At 62.0% G+C, this 17,414-nt stretch overlaps 1 protein-coding gene across 5 annotated transcripts; it reads left to right on the top strand.

Annotated features, from left to right (window-relative positions):
• The first annotated feature begins 237 nt into the window (after positions 1-237).
• SPATS2 (spermatogenesis associated serine rich 2) lies at positions 238-17,410 on the top strand. 5 transcript variants are annotated; one of them, XM_030510386.1, is made up of 14 exons: positions 238-732; positions 2,830-3,012; positions 3,672-3,902; positions 7,445-7,524; positions 7,730-7,838; positions 8,433-8,482; positions 9,397-9,649; positions 10,238-10,450; positions 11,932-12,067; positions 14,205-14,263; positions 14,657-14,766; positions 15,689-15,791; positions 16,020-16,222; positions 16,823-17,410. In XM_030510386.1, exons 3-14 carry the CDS (start codon positions 3,878-3,880, stop codon positions 16,940-16,942), a joined length of 1,461 nt encoding a protein of 486 aa, XP_030366246.1. In that variant the 5' UTR covers positions 238-732; positions 2,830-3,012; positions 3,672-3,877; the 3' UTR covers positions 16,943-17,410. The 5 variants fall into 5 exon arrangements, with proteins under 5 accessions (XP_030366246.1, XP_030366248.1, XP_030366249.1 ...); XM_030510388.1 differs by having other exon boundaries at positions 238-748; XM_030510387.1 differs by lacking the exon at positions 238-732 and adding an exon at positions 1,130-2,675.
• The last annotated feature ends 4 nt before the right edge of the window (positions 17,411-17,414 follow it).

The following is a 17,414-nucleotide window of genomic DNA, read 5'->3' as shown; positions in this document are numbered from 1 at the left end:
GACATGGGCGAGGGGTGGCGGGCCACAGGTAGACCCTTGCACAGGGACGGGGGGGGGCTTGTGTGACCCATCACATGGGGCTTGTGCAAAGCCTTGCCCGGGGTTCTGTGCACGGGGAACCCGCCGGCCCCTGCACAACCGGCAGCTCCGGGGCTGTTTAGGCGCAGCGGCGCCGCGAACCCGCGACCACCGAGCTCAGCCCCTCGGACCCCGCCGCCGCTCAGTCTTCGGCTGTTCCCGGAGGGCACTCGGATGTTTCCGCCTCAGGGCGGTGGCTCTCGGCAGTTTCCGTCCACGTTCGGCACCAGCCGCCCCGCCCCGGCCGGTCCCTCGTGGATCCGATTGGCTCTCGGCGGAGGTTGGTCCCGCCTTTCCCGGCGTGACGGGGCGGGGCTTTCGCCGTTGCGTCGGCCGGGCCGCTTCGCCATTGGCTGGCGGGGCGCCTCCCTCCTCCCCCCGCGTCTCCGTTCTGCCCCCTCATTGGCCAGACGCGCTCGGCCCGGCCCCGGCGTCGCATCTGAAAGGCCGGCGGAGAAGGAGGGCGGACTAAGCCGGGCCTTTCCTCCTCTCTCATTGGCGGAATACTCCAGGAGGGCGGACGCGTTGCGGCGATCCCAAGCCGCCATTGGCTAGCGAGCGGTGGCCTCTTCCTGATTGGTTGTGGGGCGGCCTGAGGGCTCCTGCCGGGCCGCGGCCCTCCGCCCCCCTCCCGGTGCATCGCGGCGGCCTGAGGTGAGGGGGGGCCCCGGTGAGTGCGGGGGGGGGATCGGGCCCGGGCCGGGGGGCGCGCTGTGTGTGTACCGGGGGCTGTGGGGCCCTGTGCGGGTGCTGGGGCGGGGGAGGCCTCGGTGGGGCGGCTCTGGGGGAGGGGGGGCAGCTTTGGGGGTGGTTATTGGGGGTAATGGGGGGGTAATGGGCGGTGACCCCCCCCCGGCCCCGTCCCCTCTATGGGGAGCGGTGACCCCCCCCCAGCCCCGTCCCCTCTATGGGGAGCGCTGACCCCCCCTCGGGGGTCAGGTCTAAGCCCTGCTTTAACCCTGTGCTGTGTTCCCACTGGATGCTCCCATTGGGAAGCTGGTTCCAACTCTCTCTGAGTGTATCGGGGATCTTGATCCCACCAGTGATTCCCACTTTGTGGAATGTGAGCGTGGCAACAGCGTCCCAGCAGGAATCCTGCCCCCAGGGGCACAGACCCCGCTCTGCTCCTTCACCTCTGAGCACTCTGTGGGCTTTGGGAGCTGGATCCCAGTGCTGGGAAGCAGCATTGGGATGGATCCCAGCGTTTCCTTGTGTTTTCTCCTCTGGAATCCATCCTTTTCCTTCTTTGTGTCCCCAGGTGCTGCCCAATGAAGGCTGAGAGGGGGATATTTGGGAATTGCGAATGCCCGGGTGCTCTGCATAATGCAGCGGGAGCAGGGACATGGAAATGGGGATTTAACCGGGATATAGCCCATTATCTCCCAGCTTTATGCTCCTTCCCAAGGGAACACCAGGAAACCCCCCCGGGGGATATTGAGAACCTGGGTTTATACATCCTCAAATGGTTGTTTCCACTGTATCATTCCCAATCCTTCTTCCAGCACCAGGAAAGGGCTCATCCAAGAGGGAAAAGCTGCTTCGTGCCGGCGCCTCGCTCCGACCCGGCCCGTGTTTGCTGGAAGGAGCTTTGGGGAAGGGATTGTCTGGGATTGAGGGGATAAAACTCCAGCCCCAGGTTGCGATTCCCTGCTCCTGGATGTGGGATTCCAACGGGGAATGATTCATGGTCTGTTTTGGGGGAGAAAAGTTTTCTTGGAGCAGGAAGGATGGAGGCACCTATTGGAGCAGGCGCATGTGTGAACTGGGATTTGCTGCTAGAACTCCCCGTGTCCTGTGGCAGGTAGAATAAATCCCGGTATTCCCAGTGGAACCATCCCTCTGGAGCTGGCCCAGGCTGGGAGATGGAGTTAATTCCCTCCAGGAGGATCCGGGGCTGGGAGGAGCTCCCGCGTTCCCGAGGTGCCGGAGGCTCGGACAATGGGCTTGTGCTTGTGAACGTGCTCAGTTACACCCAGGAGCGTTTCTCCTCCTGGGATGTGCTTCGGGAATGGCTGTGGAGATGCTCCATGGAGGTGGAACCGGGAAGGGAAGCGGCTGCTGGACTCCAGAGCCAGGCACTGCCGCAAGATGTGGATGTGAAGCCCCTCCGGCAGCACATTCCCACTCAGAACTCCCTGTTTCCCAGCAAAAAGCCTCTTCCATAGACTCCTAAACCCAAATCCAGCCGAAGTTCTCCCTGTTCATCCCATTTCCCTTCCATAGGGAGCTGTTGAGCTCCACAAGTCGGCTGCTCGAGCAGGAGCAGCCGCTGGGTGTGATTCCGAACCCGTCTCTTTCCTGCTGCCTCTAAAGCGCCGGAGCTTTTCCTGCTTCCCAAACGAGCCACTGTTTGTGCCGTTAACGGGAACGTGGGTTTCCAGTGGGAGCAGATGAACTTTTCCGGGGAGGAGTTTGGGAGCCGTGTTGGTAACGGGGCTCTCACCACGGGCTGCAGCATTCGCTGCATCCTCCCATCCTCACATCCCTGTAGGCTTTGGTTGCCAGCCTGGAATCACTCCCATGCTTGGAATTCCGCTTGCCAAGGAGTAATTCCAAGCCTGTTCTGTGTTTGTTTCCCACCCAGGACCTAAACACTGGTTAGTTTTCCCCTTTGGAATAGGGAAAACGCTCTTCCTGGGCTCTTCAGGTGCTTTGGGCTTGGCTGTTCCAGCTTGGAGCAGGTCCGGAGCGCTGGTGGCGCAGGGCAGCGCCCCAGCACCTTCCCCACCCGCCCTTATCTCCCGTCTCCAGAGCCATTCCCGGTGCGGGCACAGCGGGAAGTGAAACTGCTCGGACAGTGCTCCGAGCCGTGCCTGATCGCACGGAATTCCCAGCTGGAGCAGAGCTGACCGGCCACCGGCTTTTCCAGGGGGGGTTTGGTGCCTCTGAAGGAGTGAAGGGATTTAACCGGGAGAATTCCGGGATTCTTGGCAGGTAAAAATCCCTTTTTGTGCTCTGGGATTTAGATTGCCAGGGGCAGGGATTAGAAACAACTCTGGAGCCAATAAAATCCCAGTGATGGGAATGTCTGGGATTAGCCCCTGGGGCTGAACCTGCCGCACTGAGGCCGGTTCTTGCGTGCCAGGAGCCTCGCTGCATTCCTCACATCCAATGGCCAGTGTTTTGGGATGGGTTTTCCCTGGTTTTCCCTCATTTTTCCCATTATGCTTCCAGCTTTCAGGCTCTGTACAGGGCCGGATCCTCCCTCTCCATTGTTTCCTTACCTTATGGATCCTCTTGTTCTTTGTTTAACCTGTCACCAGCCTCTCGCTGCCTCCTTCAGGCAGGGCCAGCACAGGGAATGCTGTAATTCCACATGGATGGGGCAGGTTTGGGCTCCAGCTCACTTGGATCAAGCAGGGAAAAAGCATTTAAACACTTATGGGAATGCTGCTGTTCTGGGGGGGTTTATCCCTCCCTGCTTAGACACTGGCTTAGAGCCTGTTGGAATTGCACCTGGATCCTGGTGCTTTCTGTTCCACATCCCTTCCTTTCCCTTCCTAAGGTGGCTCCAAGAAGCCGGAGCCTCGGGGTGTCCTCGGCATCACTTCACTCCTTTCCTTCCTTGACATTCCCATTTCTTTCCTTTCCAGCCCCTGAGACCCCTCCGCCTTTCCCAGGGAAGCCTTCCTGACCAGAAGCTCCTGTTCCCGGGAAGAGCCGTGCTTGCAGCTCTGCCACCCCAGCCCCCCTTTGGCCATCCCATCCCAGATCCCTGCTGCTTCCCGCTTGGATCCGCTGCGCCGGGGCGAGGATACTGCTGCTGCTGTTGTCATTCCCCCCTCCCGTGTGCCTGGAGATGTCTAGGAAGCAAAACACGAGAGGTAAGAGGCAGGGAATGCTGCCGTGGGCAGCACCAGCGATTCCCAAGCTCTCCATTAGGAAAGGGGTTAATTGGGTTTGCTGGGCCCCCCCCAGAGCTGCTGCTGTCTCCTTGTCACCTCCATGGTGACAGCTCCGGAGCCTCCTGGGGGCAGCTTCAGCAGCATTTCGTGTGTGGCTGGACAGGAATTGTCTCCCGAGTCCTGCTGGGATGTGACGGGGGCAGCCAGGAAAACCAGGATGCTGCAGAGCCCATCGGATGCATCGCACTGGGGTCCCTGCTTGGTGCCTGCTGGCCCCGGGGCAGGGGGACCCTGAGGAGTCCCTCATGAGGAATTCTGGGTCCCTTATAAGGAATTCTAGGTCCTTCATAAGGAATTCTGGATCCCTCATATGGAATTCTGGGTCCCACATGAGGAATTCTGGGTCCCTTATAAGGAATTTTGGGTCCCACATGAGGAATTCTGGGTCCCTCCCAGGATCAGCTCTACCAAAACTAGACCCTGTTCCTGCTGCAGCCCTTGTCCCCCCTCTCCTGCGTCGTCCCTTCTTGTCCTGCCAGGAATCCGATGAGGAAGCTTGGGCTGGGTGAGCTCAGCTCCCTGATCCAAACTCGACCTCCTTCAATCCCTTTCCCCTGTGGAAAAGGACAAGGAGCAGCTTTGAGAGCAGCTTTTCCCCTTGCTTTCTCCTCCCTGGTTTGCCTGTTCCTGCGGCGAAGCTGCTCCTGCAGTATTCCAGGGAGGGATGAGCTTTGTCCCGAGTGGAGCATTAATTCCAGTGTGCGGAGCCGGGGGGAGTGGGAGGGGGTTGTGGCTTTTCCTTCTATTTGAACCAGCTCCTTGGAAGGTGCTGTTTGTACCTTGGGCTCCTGGAAGCGTCAGGAGCACGAGGAAAACTGATGCTGGAAGCGGAGCCCGGCGAGAGGCAAACGCAGCTCGGGAACAGGAGGGGAATAACGGGTCCTGGCAGGGAACAGGGAGAGGGATCATGGGAAGCTCTTCCTGAGGGTCTGGCACGTCGCCTCCTGAAGGAGAGCAGCACGTCACGGGGTGCTGTGGGGCAAAGCGGTGTGGGGTGAACCCACCAGCACCACTGGCGTGTGCTGGGCTCCTGGAGGGAAGCGAAGGGATGTGGCCCATGGCACGGAGCAGGATGCAGTGGCTTGGGGCTTTGTCCTGCTTTGCCCAAGCTCCTCTCCAGCACCAGGCCATGAGGGGAGGGGAGGGTTAAACCGAGCCTTCTGCCTGGCCTTGAATTGCCAATGACCACTTTCCTGCTGCTTTGGAATGTTAATGCAGGCAAGGAGCGATTCCCAGCCCTCTGCCAGGGAGCGGGGCTGCTCAGGTAAGGAATGGCTTGTTCTGGAAGCGGAACAAAGCCCCTCAGCAGCCGAACAAAGGGTGGGGGGAAGCGTGGAGAGAGAGGAACCAGCCAGGCCCCCGTTGAATAATGCAGCAGTTGTGGAAGGGCCGGGAGCCCCCGCCCCGGTCCGAGCAGCGCCATGAGCACAGCAATGAAGAGCTGGGCTGTAAGTGCTGGCGCTGGGCAGGGTTTGCTGCTCCTGCGGGTTACTCACTCTTTACTCATAAGATCCGTGCTGAGGAGGAAGCGGCTCCGTCTGTAAAGCGCAGTCAGGTCACATCCAGCCGCGCTCTGAGCACGGCAGGTCCTGAGTGAAGCAGCACCCGGGCTCCTGCTCCCAGGGATGCACCGAGGAGCCGTTTCACTGCCTGGAAACCAGGAATGTGGGAATGGCGACAGCTCTTTGGGAAGGTTTTGGCCGGAGCCACAAAACCCCAAACGTGGGAGAAATTCCACTTGAAGCTGGTCCTGGGGGCTTAAAGGAGTTTCTGTAAGAGCTGGTGGAGTGTTTCATAGAGCAGAGGGCTTGGTCCCGGGGGAGCCGGCTGCTCTTTGGGAGGGTGGATCCTTCCTGGCATCACCGAAGGATCCTGCATTGGTTACTCCAATAAACAGCCCTGCGATACGCGAGGAGGTGCTTTGGGATGAAGGGTTTCTTCCCAGCTGGGTGCCTGGAGGATGCAGTGGGGGCCGGGGGCACCAGCCCTGGGGGCTTTCCCATCAGCTCAGTGTGACAGGGGGGTGATGCAGAGGGATCAGCCCGATGGACACAGTGCCTGGGCTTTGGGCTGGAGCCTCTCCTGCGCCATGGGATGGGATTCGGATGTGCTGGTGGCCCCAGTCCTGCAGTGCTGGTGTTTAACATTCCATCCTTCCCGCACATTCCCAGTGTCACCGCAGAGCCTGCTTAATGAGTGCTCAGGGGCAGTGTCGGATGGGTCCGTGCATGACAAACACCTTCCCACCCGCAGGCCTGGGGCTGAGCTCCGGCCCTGGAAGAGCGAGTGGAAGCAGAGCCGATGGGATTGAGCGGCTGAGGATGGGCAGAGCTTCATCTTCCCTGGTGCCGTGCCCTCGCGAGCGGCTCCGCAGGGATGCTGAGGGAAGATCGCTGTTCTCAGTGCTGGCAAAGCCACTGACAAGATTAAGAGCTGGAAAGTTGGGAATTTGGCCTTGGAAAGCTGGAGGGAATCGTGCTCCTGGGGCTAAAGGGGGAAGGATGGATGAGGAAGGATTTAACTGCTCGTGTGCAGCCTCCACAAGAGCCTGACCTTTCCATCACGCTCGGGTCTGGCAGGAGTTGGAGGCAGCTGCTTTAAATGCTACATCAATGTCTCTGGAAGTCAATGGGGTGGCTTGGAAGCGCATCCCGGTTATTTAGAGGAGGTGAGGGGAAGAACACGGATCAGCAGCTCGGAATAGCGGCCCTATGGCACATATCCCTCTCCTGGTGCTCCCCAAAGCCACCCGAGGAGCTCGCTCTGGTTCTTCTCCCGTTCCACGCAGGGCTCGAGGCATCCGGCTGCAAGAGAACAGCCTCCCAGCAGCGAGCCCCTGCTTGGGAGCACGTCGTGGTGCAGGATCCCTTTCCTGCAGCCCCTGGCATCGCTCTGTGACCCCAGGAGCTCGTGTGGGGCTCAGATTTATGTGCCCCCTGCTCGCTGGTGGCCCACGGAGCCGGTGCTGACGCCTGTCTCCGTTATGGGTCTCTCCTGGAACATTTAAGCATTGCCTTGGAGATTGTGGCTGGCAGGAACACAAGCTGCTGGATCTTCCAGCCCATTTATCAGTCTGCTTGCCATTTGTATGTGCAGGTGGAGGAGACTCTTAACCACTGCTTGAGGCTCCTGTGCTGCTCTTAACTCCTTAGTGCTGGGCTGGGCTGAGCACGGACGTGGGGTGGGAGTCACTCTGCCCCAGCACCTCCTCTGACCCAGAGCTCTGGAACCAGTTTAGGGTTGGGAGGGCATTGGCAAACGTGGCTGGGCAGAACCTGGTCCTTCAGGCTGGGAGGGGGCTGATCCCAGCAGCTCCCAGTCCCCGCTGGTGCTGGCAGGGTCAGGCAGCAGATGCTCTGCACTTGTAGGCTTCAGCGTTCTCCTTGGCAAAGCAGCAGCTCGGAGCTGACCTCCCACCTCTGATGCTCAGAAGAGCCTTTCCCTCTGCTTTGCTTTTGCAGATCCGTCTGGCTTTGTTTTTGATGTGCAGTCCAACACCGTGCTGGCCCAGGGAGGAACCTTCGAAAACATGAAGGAGAAGGTAAACGTGTCTGCTGAGACCCTCAAGTGCCCCATGCCGGGGAGCTCCTGGCGCTGTATCCTCATCTCTCCAAGGGGAAGGATGGTGCTGGCCGGGAGCTTCCTCCCTCAAAAGCCAGGTTTTACTCAGGCTAAATGGTGTATGAGGAAGTCCTTGGGTGTGATGAAGCACATGGGTTCTCCATGTCCCCTTCTGTCCCCTCCAGATCAGCGCCGTGAGAGCCATCGTCCCCAACAGGAGCAACAACGAGATCGTGCTCGTGCTGCAGCACTTCGACAACTGCGTGGACAGGACGGTGCAAGCCTTCATGGAAGGTACGTGGGGCTGGGGGCCGGGGGGAGCCGGGGGCCTCAGCACATCCACAGGCACCTAACGGGGATCCTCCTCCCGGGTTGTAGCTGGGCCTGTTCCCCGGGCTCACAGGGAAGTGGTTGATGGCTCCTGAGGTGCAGGAGGTTTGCTGAGGGCAGGAGCTCCTGCCCCTGTGGGCAGAGCGGGAGTGCCTCAGCCTCCTTGTACTTTGCCTGGGCCCGGCTGGGTGGATGTGGTGCCCTGGGGAGGTGCCAGGGCTGGGCCCTGCAGCTCTGTCTGTGCTGCCCAGCCCTGCCAGCCGCCGGCCTGCGGGCACCCACAGCTCCTCCTCGGGCTGCAGCCTCCGCACAGGCGGCGTCTGGGGAGAGCCCAGCAGGGAGCCGAGGCCAGGCCGTGCTCCAGCAGCTCCCTCAGCCTTCAGTGGGCAAAGCCAGAGGGAAGGGGTGGCTTTTCCTTGGTCTTTTAATGCTGGCCCCAGCGTTGGAAGGGAGGAACCCCCATTCCCAAAGCAAAACCGAAACCAGTCCCTGAGAGCATTGACCCCGAGCTGTGGGGAGCGTGCCAGGGGAGAGCCTCATCCCTGCCTTTCATTCCAGGCAACGCCAGTGAAGTGCTGAAGGAATGGACTGTAACAGGCAAGAAAAAGGTAATGCTTTTACAATGCACTTTGCCAAAGCATTTCCCTTTGTGTTCAGAGCTTCAGAGCCAGAGGAGAGGTCAAGGGCAGCCGTGGTGGCGCAGCAGCTGTGGGTCAGCGGTGCCTGGCTGCCGGGGCAGGGATTTGCAGGACGAGCTGTACCCAGCATCTTCAAGCACATTTGCATTTGCTGGAGGTGGCAGGCCCAGCATCTAAACCAAAGGCTCTGGGCTCGTGTCCTCGCTGCTGCTCCATTGCACTGACCCACAGCGTGGGGGAGATGTGGGTCAGGTCCCCTGCTCCCTGCAGAGCTCTGCTGTGACTCGCTGCAGGCCGGGCACGTTGCTCTGTTTGGCGGCAGAGCTGAGCAGTCACGTTTGGGGCCGGTCTCTGTGGACGTGGATTTCTTTGTCACCGCAGCTTTTGGGGGTGTTTTGCTCAGCAAAAGGGTTAAACGGAGCTTTGCAAAGTTGCCACATTTGATATTCTAATGCCTGAATCCACCAGGACCAGGAGTCAAATCATCATTATTCAAAAGGACTCCTTTGAATACGTGACGAGCAGCAGCACGAGCTGGGGAGGGCAGAGGGGAATTGTGGCTGCGTGGCCTGTGCTGGACCATGAGGGCAGGTTGGGCACAGCACCCTGGCAGTGCACCCCTGGGTGCTCTCGGATGCTTCCCATCATTACACAGCCCCTGTCTGCTAACCGGGGCGCTGCTCTTGGTGCTTTGTGCCTTAATGCTGCTGGATGTGTGCTCATTGTTGAGTAAATCCCTCCTGCTGTGCCCGGGATCAGGAGCCCCTCGGGCTCTAAAGGCTTTACTTCAGCTCCTTTCTGCAGGCGGCAGCAGCTTCGTTTTCCCTTCAGGAATTACACTTGACGGTTTTCCCCCTCTTTGTGGTGTGATTCCCAATCCTCAGAACAAGAAGAAGAAACCCAAACCCAAGCCCCAGGCAGAGCCCAGCGGCGGCCTCCCAGAGCCCGGGAAAGCAGCGTCCGGCGGGGAGGAGGCGCCGGGAAGCGCCGGGAAGGGCGGGATGAACGGATTCCATGTCAATGGCTGCGCCCACGACACCGAGTCCGTGGATTCGCTCAGCGAGGGGCTGGATGCGCTCTCCATTGACGCCAGGGAGCTGGAGGAGTGCGAGTGCCCCGCGGGGCCCCGGCGAGCAGGTCAGTGCCTAGGGAGCACCGCAGGGACCTGCTGCAGCAGCTCTGCTGGAGCCAGGCTGAGAGAGCTGGGCTGGGGCAGCCTGGAGAAGAGAAGGCTCCTGAAGGGGAGACCTTAGAGCAGCTCCAGTGCCTAAAGGGGCTCCAGGAAACCTGGAGAGGGGCTTTGGACAAGGGATGGAGGGACAGGACACGGGGAATGGCTTTAACCTGCCAGAGGGGAGGTGGAGATGGGATCTGAGGCAGAAGCTCTTCCCTGTGAGGGTGCTGAGGCGCTGGCACAGGGTGCCCAGAGGAGCTGTGGCTGCCCCATCCCTGGCAGTGTTCAAGGCCAGGTTGGACACAGGGGCTTGGAGCAACCTGCTCTATGAAAGGTGTCCCTGCCCGTGGCAGGGGCTGGAGCTGGGGGAGCTTTAAGGTCCCTCCCAACACATTCCATGGTTCTATGCGACGGGCACCGAGTGTTCCCAAAGCAGAGGAGCTGCCTCCTGCCCGCGCGAGGCCGGCTCAGCTCTGAGGGGCTGGTCTCTGCTTTGCTTTGCTTGTGGTGCCCCCCCGCCTCCCCCTTTAAAGCAGTGTGCTTTCCTACAGCGGTGCCTGAACTAGAGAATGGGATAGCAGACTTTGACACACAATCGCTCACCCTGCATCCTTCCCAGAGCCCTTCGTCCCTCCGGCAGCGGCCCGAGCCCAGGAGCACGGGCAGGTCTCTGTCCAGGTCAGCACTGAGCCACTCCACTCCTGCCTCCCTGTCTGCAACGCGCCTCGAGGACGTGCCCGTGTCTCCTGCCAGCAGGAAGCTGGGTAAGACCTGAGGCTCTGCCCCCCCCAGTGCCAGCTCTGCCCCCCCCAGTGCCAGCTCTTCACCCCCAGTGTCAGCTCTGCCCCCCCCCAGTGCCAGCTCTGCCCCCCCATTGTCAGCTCTGCACCCCCATTGTCAGCTCTGCCCCCCCCACTGCCAGCTCTGCCCCCCCATAGTCAGCTCTGCCCCCCCCAGTGTCAGCTGTGCCCCCCCAGTGCCAGCTCTGCCCCCTCCAGTGTCAGCTGTGCCCCCCCAGTGCCAGCTCTGCCCCCCCCAGTGTCAGCTGTGCCCCCCCCAGTGCCAGCTCTGCCCCCCCAGTGCCGGCTCTGCCCCCCCAGTGTTAGCTGTGCCCCCCCCAGTGTCAGCTCTTCACCCCCATTGTCAGCTCTTCACCCCCATTGTCAGCTCTGCCCCCCCAGTGTCAGCTCTTCACCCCCAGTGTCAGCTCTGCCCCCCCATTGTCAGCTCTGCCCCCCCATTGTCAGTTCTGTGCCCCCAGTGCCAGGGTGAGGCCCTGGGGCTCTGCCCCCCCAGTATCGGCTCTGCCCCCCCAGTGTCAGCTGTGCCCCCCCCAGTGTCAGCTCTGCACCCCCCCATTGTCGGCTCTGCTCCCCCCATTGTCGGCTCTGCCCCCCCAGTGCCAGGCAGGTTGCTGCAGGCCAGGCTCTCGCCATGTCTGTGCCTCAGCGGTGCTGTCAGACGGTGCTGAGCCAACCCGACATTGATTTTAATGCGAGCGAACACCCTGGTTGTCATCTGGGCAGCTCATTGCACCCTGCCCCCCCCCGCTCCCCCCGGTGCGGCAGGGACCTGCTGCAGCGCCCGGAGCAGCAGCGGGGGGTGAGCGGGGCCGGGCCCGCAGCGCCTCCAGATGCTTCTCATCTGGGGGAGGAAGGCCCCAAGCTGGGCGCATCTGGTCACCGGAGGTGCCAGCCCCTCCCGCCCCCCCTGCCCGGCGCTCTCTGCGCTGCTGAGCTCCGCCAGGAGCCGCGGGGGCAGGAGGCGCCTCAGCCCCTGCTGCGGGTTGCTCAGGGCAGGGAGATGGGGGGGGGCGCTTGTCCTCCCCCCGCACGGGGGGAGCTGGGTTAATGCAGCTTGGCGGGAGCAGGGAGCTCCAGAGAGCTGGGCAAGGGGCTCCCCGTGGGGCCAGAGCCATCCTCTCAAGGGAAGAGCCTTCGTTTTCCTTTCCAAGAGGATTCCCTCCAGGCAAAGCATCAGGATGTGCCCGTGTGTGGCCTTTGGAGCGGGTCCCCACCACAAGAGCGTTTGGTTTCCCTTGGGAATTGGGAAACGTGGAGGGATATCCCTGCCACAGAGGGAAGTGCTGGAAGCCTCATCCTGCCCCTGCTGGGCCCCGTGCCTGCCGTGGGGAAGGGACACTGGAACCCAAGCCGTGCCTGGTGTTGGAAGAAGGGGGAATGGCGTGGTGGGAGGGCCAGGCTGTGCCTCCATGCTGCTGAAGCTCACTCGTGTCTCTCGGTAGGTTCTAACATCGAGAAGTCCGTGAAGGATCTCCAGCGCTGCACCGTGTCGCTGGCGCGGTACCGGGTGGTGGTCAAGGAGGAGATGGATGCTTCCATCAAGAAGATGAAGCAGGTCTTTGCCGAGCTGCAGAGCAGGTGAGTTTCCTGCAGGGACTGAGCCGTCCCTGCGTGGTGTTCCAGCCTCGGGAGAATCCATCTGGAATAAAACTACAGCTTTCCGAGGGCTGGAGCGGCTCTGCCATGAAACCAGGCTGAGAGAGCTGGGCTGGGTCAGCCTGGAGAAGAGAAGGCTCCTGAAGGGGAGACCTTAGAGCAGCTCCAGTGCCTAAAGGGGCTCCAGGAAACCTGGAGAGGGGCTTTGGACAAGGGCCTGTAGGGACAGGACAAGGGGAATGGCTTTAACCTGCCAGAGGGGAGGTGGAGATGGGATCTGAGGCAGCAGTTGTTCCCTGTGAGGGTGCTGAGGCCATGGCACAGAGGCTGAGCCGTGCCAGCTCTGCTTGGAGCCGTTGTGAGGTGGGATTTGAGGCTCTGCTGAGCTGTGGCTCGTGTCTGGACAGGGTCATTGTGGATGCAGGAGGTGTGAGGAGCTGTCAGGCTGGTGCTAACCCTGGGCTGGAGCTCAGCGGGTGGCTGTGAGGAACAAACGCTCCTCGTTGAGATCCTCAGCGCAGGGAGACAGGGATCTGCTGGAGGCGGCAGCGCCACCGCAGCCCATCCTGCCCCGTTCCCAGCCCTTGCTTCTGTTTTGAGATGATGTTTCACCTTCCCGAGAAGCCTCCTGCAGCCCCAGGGCTCGGGTTAAGGGTGTTCTGGTGCTCAGCACTGGCCCCAGGCCAAACCCTCTCCATGGCGCAGGAGGTGCCCCTCTCCCTGTGGGCAGCTCCTCACCTTTGGCTGTGAAACGCTCCCGGCACGCTGGGAGAGCCCCGGCTCCGAGCAGGACACGGTTCCGGGAGCAGGGAGGCCGGAGCCAGCCTCGGGGAGCCTCCCTCAGCAAACAGCCCGGGAGCTGCTGCCCAGGGCGAGGGGAAACGGCCCCTTTGCTCCTCGCCAGCACCACCTTCACCTTCCTGAATGGGCTTTGCCATGGCTGCATCCCCCCTCCATGACCCACAGAAGGATGAAGCGGATCTTTAAACCCCACAGCAGGAGGCTTGAGCCCGTGGCCTCGGGGTGGCTTCTTGCCAAAGGCAGACCTGGCTGGGAGCAGGTTTGTTCAGCTGGAACAGGGCATTGGAGCAGCAAAGCTCGGGCTGGTTTAACCTCTGCCTGCCAGGGCTGCCCTTCGTGCTCCTGCTGAGCAGGGAGGCTTCCTCATTCCCGACCTTCCCCTTCCCTGGGGACAAGCCCCTGTGGGGCTGGCCAAGATCCCAGCAGGGAAAACCCACCCGGTGCCTTTGTGCTTCCTTGTGCACTGCTTAAACAGCCTTAACCCCCCCTGCGAGGGGGCTGCGGCAGCAGAGAGGGGCCGGGATGTGCCTCCCCACGGATGTGCAGCAGGAAGGGAAGGATGGATCCCGCTCACTCATCATGTGCAGCTCGGCTGAAGCCACTTGACCTCTGCTCCCAACCAGCCCAAGTGTAAAATTAGGTGAAGGCTCCAGCTGAGCTCTGCCTATGGAATTCAGTCATGGAGCACCGGGAGCACCGGAGGCTCCATCCCAAGTGGGTGCTGGCTCAGTGTCCCTGCTCTGGGCCAGGCCCCTGCTCTGCTCCCGGCAGCACCAATCCTGCCCGGAGCAGGCGCTGGACGGGCCATAAATCACCACAAGCAGGCAAATGTCGGAGCTGCTGCTCAGCGGGAATTGCTTCCATTGATCCCGCGCAGAGCGGGAGCTGGAGGCTGCATTCAGGTGCACTGAGGTTTCCCGTTCAGGTGGTTGCTCCAAGAAACCCCATTCCCAAGTCAGAGCCTTCCCAATAAGCACCTTCCCAGCTCTCAGCCTCTCCATGGGGCCATGCAGGAGGAACCTCGGGATGAGCAGAGCTGCGGATGCTGCGGATGCAGCTCCGGCGGGATCTGCTGCTCCTGCCCCGGCTCCTGCTCCCGCTCCGCGCTGTTGTGGTGGTCCCTGCTCTCCTCAGGGGTGAAGCCCGGTGGGGTGCAGCCGCCCCCCAGCACCTCCCGCTCCCCTTTGCAGTGGGGCTCGGAGGATGGGTTGTTGGGAATGCCGCCGATCCCGGCGCGCTCCTGCCGCCCTCTGCCGGGCTCCTGCCGTGGGATGTCACCCGCCTTTGTTTAATGCTTCATCTCTCCCTGTCATTCCAGCCTCATGGATCGGGAGGTGGCGTTGCTGGCCGAGATGGACAAAGTGAAAGCAGAAGCCAGTAAGACCCTTGTTCTCCCCCCAAGAGCTGCGGGTGCTGCTGGAGGGACCCCCCAGCACCAGGATTCCATTGAGTTACCTTCTGTCCCCCCCGTTCCCACATTCCGGCTCCATTCCCAGCCAAAGCCTGTCCCGTGGCACGAGCTGGCCCCTGCCAGCACCTGCTCTGTGCCCTGGCAGAGGCTGGGACACTCCTCCACGGAGCTATTCCCAAACAGCTCCATGTTCCAGGGGGCTGGAAAGGGCTTTCCCAGCTCTGCTGCTGCGCAGGGGGAAGCGGCGGCTCGGGGGAGCCTGGTGCTGGTGCTGGGGCGGTGGTGGTGCTGGGGTGGTGCTGGTGCTGCAGTGGTGCTGGTGCTGGGGTGGTGCTGGCTGAGCCACGCTGTGTTCCCAGTGGAGATCCTGGGCAGCCGGCAGAGGAAGGCAGAGGCACTGAAGAGGATGACGGACGTGGCCGTGCGGATGTCTGAGGAGCAGCTGGTGGAGCTCCGAGCTGACATCAAGGTGGGTGCAGCCCCGTGCAGCAGCCGGGGCAGGGAATGTGGGTGCCACCTCCTCAGGCTCCGGCTCAGAGACCCACCAGGAAGGGGTTTGTTTCCCCCGGGGACACCCTCGGTTAAAGCCTTTGGTTTGTAAATCAGAGATCGGGGACTGGTCTGAAGGGGCCTTAAAGCTCCTCCAGCTCCAACCCCTGCCATGGGCAGGGACACCTTTCACTAGAGCAGGTTGCTCCAAGCCCCTGTGTCCAACCTGGCCTTGAACACTGCCAGGGATGGGGCAGCCACAGCTCCTCTGGGCACCCTGTGCCAGCGCCTCAGCACCCTCACAGGGAAGAGCTTCTGCCTCAGAGCTCATCTCAATCTCCCCTCTGGCAGGTTAAAGCCGTTCCCCTTGGCCTGTCCCTGCAGGCCCTTGTCCAAAGCCCCTTTAGGCACTTGAGGTCTGTAAAACACCAGCCCCAGAACAGGATTAGTGCAGCAAGAAACCAGCTCCCCTGTGAGTGTGCAGGGACTGGGGCTGTGCCAACTGCATGGAGCAGGCATGGTTCCATGGTTTGGGGATGGTTCCGTGGAGCAGGGATGGTTCCATGGATTGGGGATGGTTCCGTGGAGCAGGGATGGTTCCGTGGAGCAGGGATGGTTCCATGGATTGGGGATGGTTCCGTGGAGCGGGGATGGTTCCATGGATCGGGGATGGTTCTGTGGAGCAGGGATGGTTCCGTGGAGCAGGGATGGTTCCATGGAGCGGGGATGGTTCCATGGAGCGGGGATGTTTCCAGGGGTGGTTCCAAGGAGCAGGGATGGTTCCCAGAAGTAACTGTTGCCACCCCCTTCCCAGAGTGTTCCCGAGCAGCGGATTCCCGCTCCTGGGAATGTTTCCTCTCCATTTCCTGCCCTAACCCTTGTGTTCTGCCTCTCGCGAGCAGCACTTTGTGAGCGAGCGCAAGTACGACGAGGACCTGGGCCGGGTGGCACGGTTCTCCTGCGACCTGGACGCGCTCAAGAGGAGCATCGCAGCCTTCGGCCAGGGTGAGCGAGGTGCTGGTCACCCCTTTGCTACCAGAGCCCCTCAGCCGGGCACTGGTGGCACTGGGAGCACTGGGCTGGGGGTGGTTTGGGGCCAGCGCTGCCCTTGGAACAAGCCCCGTTGTCTCTCGGTGCCTCCATCTCCGCCTGGGAGCGGAGCTGGAGCTGCCGGAGGGGGGATGCTCCGTGTCCCACCTCCGGAACTGACCCCGGGGGCTCTTCTTCCCCCAGTTTCCCACCCCAAGAACAGTTACTCCACGCGGTCGCGGTGCACCTCGCTCACAGCCGCAGCCCTTGGCAGCCCTGGGGACGCCGCGGCCCCCCCGGCCGCGACCACCGCCACCAGCCCGAGCACGGGCACCAAGAAGCCCCCGGCCGCAGCGGAGGGGCCCGGAGGGGACACCAGCAGCCGCCCCCCGCAGCCGGCGCGAGAGGTAACGGCACCGGCACGGGGGCACCGGAGCCTTTGTGCCGGGGCCAGGGGCGCAGCTCTGGGGGTGCAGCTCTGGGGAGGTGGAGCTGCTGCGAGGGCTGGAGCAGCTCTGCTCTGGAGCCAGGCTGAGAGAGCTGGGCTGGGGCAGCCTGGAGAAGAGAAAGCTCCTGAAGGGGAGACCTTAGAGCAGCTCCAGCGCCTAAAGGGGCTCCAGGAAACCTGGAGAGGGGCTTTGGACAAGGAATGGAGGGACAGGCCAAGGGGAATGGCTTTAACCTGCCAGAGGGGAGACTGAGATGAGCTCTGAGGCAGAAGCTCTTCCCTGTGAGGGTGCTGAGGCGCTGGCACAGGGTGCCCAGAGGAGCTGTGGCTGCCCCATCCCTGGCAGTGTTCAAGGCCAGGTTGGACACAGGGGCTTGGAGCAACCTGCTCTAGTGGAAGGTGTCCCTGCCCGTGGCAGGGGCTGGAGCTGGAGGAGCTTTAAGGTCCTTTCCATCAACCTCTCCGGGATCCACGATTCCCAAGAGCCAGGGCGATGGGATGCGGCAGCGCTGCCGCAGGGGGGTCACATCCATCACTCACTCAGCCTCTTCCCTTGCAGCGCACCAGGAGGCCGGGGACAGGACCCCGACCGCAGCCGCCCCCCGCAGCCCCCCCCCGGCCCCCGGCGGCGCCCCCCCAGCGCCGGCCCCGCGCGCGGCAGGAGGGGGCCCGCGCCTGAGCTGCGGCTCCAGCACCAGGACCCGGCCTCCCCCCTCCTCCTTTGTGCCATTCCGGGCTCTTTTGCCTCTTTCCCCACCCCCCCATTTGCTTTGTGTTCCCCCCTCCTCCCCCCCAGCTCCGGCCTCTCCGGCTTTTCCTTCCCCACCTTCATCCCGTGCTGGCAGCGAGGATGAGGAGGGTGAGTGCCCCCCCCCCCCCCCCCTTTGCTCATCCCTGGGTTTTCCATGTGGGATCTCTTGGCTTTAATCGTTCTTTCTTTTTCCCACCCCGTGTCCTCCCTCAGCTCAACTGCAGCATTAGAGGGGCCGGGTGCTTAAAGCCGCACTGGGGGGGCCCAGAGAGCCTGGGGAGGGGTTTGGAGGGGGACTGGGGGGGGGGTCCCCACCTTTGGCCCCCCCCCCACTTTTCTTTCCTTCTCTTGGACTCCAAATGTCTTAATTTGATGAGATTAAACCCCTGAACCGCAGCTC

This window comes from Strigops habroptila, chromosome 23, assembly GCF_004027225.2.
Source record: "Strigops habroptila isolate Jane chromosome 23, bStrHab1.2.pri, whole genome shotgun sequence".
NCBI lineage: Eukaryota > Metazoa > Chordata > Aves > Psittaciformes > Psittacidae > Strigops > Strigops habroptila.
Note: the sequence above shows the minus strand (reverse complement) of the source record. Positions and strands in the feature narration are given on the sequence as shown.

Coding starts and splice junctions, on each gene's coding strand:
- SPATS2 (XM_030510389.1), top strand. CDS start 3,878: ATGTCTAGGAAGCAAAACACGAGAG. Junction 9,650..10,237: donor CGCGGGGCCCCGGCGAGCAG/GTCAGTGCCTAG, acceptor GCTTTCCTACAG/CGGTGCCTGAACTAGAGAAT. Junction 14,767..15,688: donor AGCTCCGAGCTGACATCAAG/GTGGGTGCAGCC, acceptor TCTCGCGAGCAG/CACTTTGTGAGCGAGCGCAA.